General features: G+C 31.0%; 1 protein-coding gene across 1 annotated transcript; it reads right to left on the bottom strand.

The window, feature by feature from the left end:
* Nucleotides 1-4,584: 4,584 nt before the first annotated feature.
* On the bottom strand, nucleotides 4,585-5,956 carry LOC130799815 (transcription factor bHLH14-like). The gene has a single exon (XM_057663057.1). The coding sequence runs from the start codon at nucleotides 5,797-5,799 to the stop codon at nucleotides 4,651-4,653; it is 1,149 nt and encodes a 382-aa protein (XP_057519040.1). The 5' UTR covers nucleotides 5,800-5,956; the 3' UTR covers nucleotides 4,585-4,650.
* Between the last annotated feature and the right edge of the window lie 854 nt (nucleotides 5,957-6,810).

Genomic DNA, 6,810 nt, shown 5'->3' on the forward strand with positions numbered 1-6,810 from the left:
TGTTATTCTTTAAGTTTATTTTCCGCACATACATTATTGTTTTATTACTCGACCTAAAAACTATTTCAGAAAATAGTTTTTGAGAGGTCTCTCAAATTCTTGAGATATTCTTCCGAACAAAAATTTTAAACGCCCATACTCTCTGTTCACCCCCTCTAGAGAGTACTCGACCTTCTATCAACTTTCAGTATAACTTCTTACCCTACTTTTTTTTGTGGAATTTTACATTATATTTACTTTATAATATGCAAAGTAAGAAATATGCTAATATGTTTTAGTAGGAAGTTAGTTTAATGAAATTATGATCAAGATTATATTAAGTATGTGTATGCTAAAAGTATTTTTTAGTGTGTTAATTTAATAATCTTTGCACAAGTTTAGGAAGTTGGGTGCAAATTTATGTTCGAGTGATATTAAGTATGATTCATGTTATAAACTAGTGCTTGTACGTTTATGAATAATGTGTTACATTAGGAATATTATTATATTTAAGAATTTTTATGTTAAAACGTTATAAATATGTTTATGTTAGCCTTCAAATTAGTTTATAAGGTAGTAAGTTATTTTATGAACTATTTTTTATTAAGTATAAGTGGTTATGTTAATTATTTAAATCTTGGATTTAGTATGATAAATTAAATTAAGTCGTTCTTTTTATGTGAAAAGGGCCCAAAACACTCATAAGCCATTCGATCACTAGCATATAAAAAAAAGAAAGTTTGATTTACTATTTTAAATTATTACAATAATTTTTGTGATAATAATAAAATAACAATTTAAAACGATACTTTTGAGAAATTTTTATAATTTACTAAATGTTGAAGTGTTTTTCTTGAATATATGAGATTTCATAACAAAAGTAACTTTTAATCACTATTTAATACAAAATATTTTATTTGCTAACTATTTGACCAAAATTTATGTAAAATGATGTAAAAGTATTTTTAGTATACTTGCCGCTCAAACTATGTGTGAAATATTGATTTTGTAAGATTACAAGTTTTACTTGTTTTCTAATTAGAAATATAACTTTTGTGAAAATTATAAGTTTGACTTGTTTTAAAAGTATAAATATTGATTTTGTGAAATTATAAGTTTTATTTGTTTTATAACTAGAATGTTGATTTTTGCAAACCTAATAAGTTTACTTATTATTCTAAACTTGAAATATTGATTTTTGGTGAACTTGTAGAATTTGGAAAACTTATCCAAATGAATGCAATTTTAACTTGAATTTTAATTGGAATATTTGATTTTTTTTTAAGAGAATAAAGTTTTATTTATTGTAAAGATGGAAATGTTGATTTTGGGAACTTATTTAAAGAGAAATAAATTTTAGTAGCTACTTGTGGAAAATATTAATTTGGAGACTATTGATAGAATATTAAGTTATTAGTATGAATTTAGCGAACTATTAAAAATAAAGTTATAAATAAAATTTAATGTGTAAAAATTTAATAATGAATGTATAAATATATAAAGGTTAATTTTACGTTATGATTAAGAATTTTATTAAATAAAAGAGGTTATCACCTAAGTTGATTAAAGTCAAAGTCAAAGTCAAATTGTAATAATAAAAATGTGATGTACTTCTGTGAATGAATATTGATCGAATGACCCTAATAGTAAGGTAATGTCGAACCATGGACCGGAATGTAAAATCCCGGCGCCCGTGTTGGCCGGCACGTAAAATGCGGTGTAAGACAGGGGGTTAGCTACCTATCCTGTAGAGCTCGGGCATAAATTTTATTGGAGGGGTGACGACTCCCACCACAGTTAGGGTTTAGGACTACGGTCCTCACCTAACCAGACCCTTACATATATCAGGTGTCATATTGATGTGCTTGTTGATCAATGATAAACTTGATTAGTGTTGATGCTATGATGCATGGTACAGTTATGAGTATTAACCAAAGTGTTAAGGTTACCGAATTGTATAAGTGGCAGTAACGTACTTCTGTCAGGATCGAGAATGGTATCTTAATGACTTAAAAGTATGTAACAGAAAAAGAATATGGTAAAAGTATACGGTGGTGTCAATTAATTATAATTTCGTATTTAAATTATTATTTTATAAATGTAGCGTATAATTTCCGTATTTTGAGCTGGATAGGAAGTTATGCTCGGCGTTAAGTGCAGACCGATTCAATCGGCTGTCATCCGTATCATGCATGGCAGCATTTTTGCAGGATTTAGTTCAGGTTCCGATCCAGGCCGCAACAATTACTATTTATTGAGAACTTAGCTGCTTTTTGTATCTTTATTGATGACTTGATGATGATGTAATTTTTTTTATTTTGAGCAAACAATATTTCTTATCAGATGTAATATTTTACTTTTGTTTTAAACAGTTTCAGTTTCTATGATTTAAAGTTTTTAACAGTTCGGCATTTTGAGAATTCTGCAATATTTTTGTATTAGATATTATTATTATTTATTAATTATGTATCGAGATTGTCGCTCTTGTTACAGACTCGTTGGCCACGCTCTACTTTATGGGTAAGAGTTACCGTTGTCCTTCCCTCCCCAGACCCTGACCATAGTTTTCTATAGACGAGATACACTGGGTATGATGATGATGATGATGATGATGAAGTTAATTAAAAATAAAGATAAAAGAAAATACTGCAAAATTAAAGTATTGAAAAATGGGTTGCACGGAATCTAGAAGTAAAAGAGAATTTGGCGTCCACTTCCACGACAAGGAAGCCGAGTTGGCTGTTTTGACTAATAATTTCAACAAACTTTAAACGGTCGTCATTTTTTGCTCGGTTGTCGGAATTGGGCACATAATATTCTGTTGGAAAGACTTTGAAGTCTGGTTTCCAATGCCGCAAACCTTGCATTAATGAATCTTCCTATCAAAAGGTTTGAGAAAAAGAGTAGGCATATATCAAATTTCAGCTCAAAACTTTTGTAATAAAAACACTTTTTTACTCTTTTGCTCATTTTCTTTGTAGAACATCTTCACCCAAGCTAAAATCTTCTTAGTGAACTCCGTCATATTAAAACCATAAGAATTATGCTTAAAACAATCAAAACCACTCAAAATCAACATGAATAACAAAAACAAGTAAAGTAGCATAAATCTTCAAAATATGCACAGAATTACTAACAACGACAATCATTAAGGAGTATAAAATGATATAAATAAGTGCAAATAATTGCATTTATCAAATTCCCCTATGCTTAACCTTTGCTCGTCCTCGAGCAAATCAAGGTTGACAATGAAAAATGAAGGTTAAGACATGGTCTCCAAACCTAGCTAGTCTACTTCTTATGCCTCCCATTCCTAGGTTCCTCTAATCCTTGCCAAGAGTCCAAATATCCTTACCACTTGTCTGCTTCGCTTGGCTAACACTAACACAACACAAATAAGAGTACAAACAAAAAGTACCAAATCCCTACACTTCAACCTCCTTATAACTCCTAGAGACAATGGAAATGAAAAAAATTCTACACTTATTCCTCTAATGTGGCTTACCCAAATACCTAACCTATGACTCCCACTTCTTATGTTGCCGACTCCATGAGATGCAAAAATTTAAAATCTCTCTTTATCTCTCATTTTTCCTAGAAACTCATTTTTTGGTTTTCATCCTAACCACTTATTAAATTTTCCATTTCTCACTTGCTTACACACTCAATGCCGCTCTTTTGCCTAGATTGCCCTTTCGGGTTTTCAATCTAGCTAGGCTTTCCTCTTTTTCTTTCTTTTTTTTTTCTTTGTCAAAATGTATCTTAGTCTATGACATTAGGATTAATGTGGTTAAATTGTGTTAATAACCCTATATTAAATATGATTTGTTGGACTAGTCAATAGAACTAGCGTGTGAGATTAGGATCAACTTTGCTTTAGGGTAAATTTTTAGTTAAATTCTTATTAATTCGTTCAATAAAACTAGCGTGAGAGATTAAGACAAGGGAACTCAATAAGGCATGACTCTATTTGGAAGATTTCTTCCCTCGACATCTCGATTGGACCACTTATGCTATCTAATGAGGATATGTGGTGGTCAGAGTAGGGTTGAGTAGAGTCTAACAATTTAGCAAAATAATTATTATATAATTAAAATATTTGAGTTAAAAATTTATTTTGTGTCAGAAATAAAAAATATAAACCCCTTTAAATAAGTATATACATAAAAATCATAAATATTATTCCTCTTCAAAATTACTTTTATATATATCCGGTCTAATTCTGTCTAACCTGGATTTTTTGGGTTTAGTCCAACCAGACCAGAAATACGAAATGAAAAATAAATAAGACCCGAAGCTTGGACTTCCGGTCTGGACCGCCGGTACGGTCTCATTTTGGACCCTTATTGTATGAAAGAAAAGTGGAAGGAAAATATCTTTAGTTCACTAGGATTAGAGGTTCTAATTGGTAGCATTGTGAATACGGAGAGTTGTTGGAAGATAACTGTAACCTTCTTCTGAAATTTGTATCTAGGAAAAATGTTGTACTTATAATGGCAAACCAATGGTTGTTTTGCTCTACCTTTAGGAAACCACTAAAAAGATCTAATCGACCAAAAACACTAAGACAAGATGAAATCATACAACAATTACATACGTGGACTCTTAAAATTGGAAAGTATATGAATACAAGAGATCAATAATAACCCACATATATTCTATCTTCCGCAGTCAAGACTGTAATTTCTGAAGTAAAATCATTTGCAAGCCTTCTGGAGTACTGATATATTCATCAAGATTAAATAATGGCCTTTTAAGAACAATATTCTGAAGCATAACTTCATTTATATTCGATATTGTTGCATAACAAACTTCCAATTTCAAATCTCTCAAAACATTCATCAATTTTGCTGCTGCATAATTCAAACCCAAAGATTGAACTCTCAGAAGCACTTCCGATCCAAGCATCTTAACTTCAACCTCGACCTTAACCATCCCACTAGACATCGAATCATACGAACTCAAACAATTTTTCTCATCTTGTACCTCTGCAGTATTAGTACAATTTCTAGGCACCAAAACACCCTTCAATTTTTCTTCTAACGCGCTAACTTTTGCCTTCAATTCCTTGATATATTTCACTGCATCAGCAAGCAGAGATGCTCGATCCATCTTAGTGACATAAGGAACTACTGCACGTAGTGCATAAAAACGTTTGTTTAACCTATCTCGCCTTTGTTTCTCCGCCTCAACATGGGTGGGGCGCGACACTACAGATGGTTTGATCTCAGTTGTGCACGACATAAAATAGAGGCTATTACAATCGCTTGTAGACCCAAATATAGAGCTTGTGAGTTCAAGTAAGCTTCTATCTTCTTTAATATCCACAATGGATCCAACTTCTATAATAGCACTCGAACTAATCGGTACAAATACTAATGTTCTGATCTTATATTGTTGAGCTTCTTTAGCCCTTTCACACCTTGAATAATCCAAACTTTCACACGTAAGGTTTAGCCATAAGTGTTTGCCTAAACCCAATACTTCCCCGATCATTGAATTTGTATCTTTGATGTCTATGAATTTGGTAAACGAATTGATGTAAAACCATTCGGACACCATAATCTTGTCTACTTCAACTGTTTCTTGGTGATGCATTCTTAAGTTTGGTAGTGTAGGAGGACAATTTACAGCACTTATGGAGTATCCATCTACACATGATAACAAATGAGGTGTAGAGAAGCTGGTTGTTTGCCAAAATAGTGCGTAAAAAAAGCCTAACTTGCTCTCTACAATAGATTTAAGTTGTTGTTTGAATGAGATTATATCTGGTTGTGAATTTGAGTTCAGACAATCAATTGGTAAGAATGTGTCTTCCATTGGGTATGAAATGGTTATTTGATTGTTTGAGCAAGAATTAATGGAAGAAATTTGGTATTAGGACTAAGAATATAGAAGTCTATTTAGTTATATAATGAGCAATGAAGGAAGAAAAAGAGACACAAAAACAGGGGCGGCTGCTGGTTGTAATTGTGAAGGCAAACATACAGTAAGGGGATGACATGACTTTTGTTAAGATTTAAGAAGTTCAGGATACTACTGTTAATTCACAAATACTATCTATTTTGAATGTAGACCATAGAGACTGTATTTTCATACTATGTGTTCCAGACTTAATATTTAGAAATGTTTTTCATAAACGATAATAAAATGTAAATAATTAAACTCTCTACTTCAATATAAATGTAACTAGATCCATATGAATATATTTTAAGTTATAGTTATCTCCTTAAAATTCATGTATAATTTTTGTGTTGGGAAATAGAACATTTCTAAATGCAATTCGGTCAAAATTAATTTAATTCGATTAGCTTTTTATCGAACATGTGGTAAACCCAAATTGATCTCTAATCGATCTTGTTGTATGTCCAAACCGGAATTGAACTGGAACTTTGGAAATTCCATAATCGAGAGGTGTTCATTCGGGTCATCGGATCGATTTCGGATCAAATGTTTCTGGTCGATTTAAAATCGAGCTATGTATCCATATTGGTTTTAACGTAATTGTTAATCCATTTATATATCGAGTCAAATATAATTCGATTACAAGGTCGAATGAATATCGGATCATTGGATCTATTTTAAACACCTCTACCCATATATTTTGAAAAAGTATTTAAATATACCAAAAGAGCACTTTAGCTGTTGAGAAACTCAAGTGAGTATAATAATAGTTGTATTAATAAAGTATTAGAATAATATTAATTGTATTAACAAAGTATTAATTTTATTAATATAGCATTAGTCATATTAGTATAGTAAAATTATTATAATACTAGTCGTATTAATATTTTTATTTATCTTTCTAGAACATTGGTAAAGAGAAAATTG

Source organism: Amaranthus tricolor, chromosome 14 (assembly GCF_026212465.1).
Source record: "Amaranthus tricolor cultivar Red isolate AtriRed21 chromosome 14, ASM2621246v1, whole genome shotgun sequence".
Lineage (NCBI taxonomy): Eukaryota > Viridiplantae > Streptophyta > Magnoliopsida > Caryophyllales > Amaranthaceae > Amaranthus > Amaranthus tricolor.

Excerpts from the sequence above, each read along its gene's own strand:
- LOC130799815 (XM_057663057.1), bottom strand. The coding sequence starts at position 5,799 with ATGGAAGACACATTCTTACCAATTGATTGTCTGAACTCAAATTCACAA.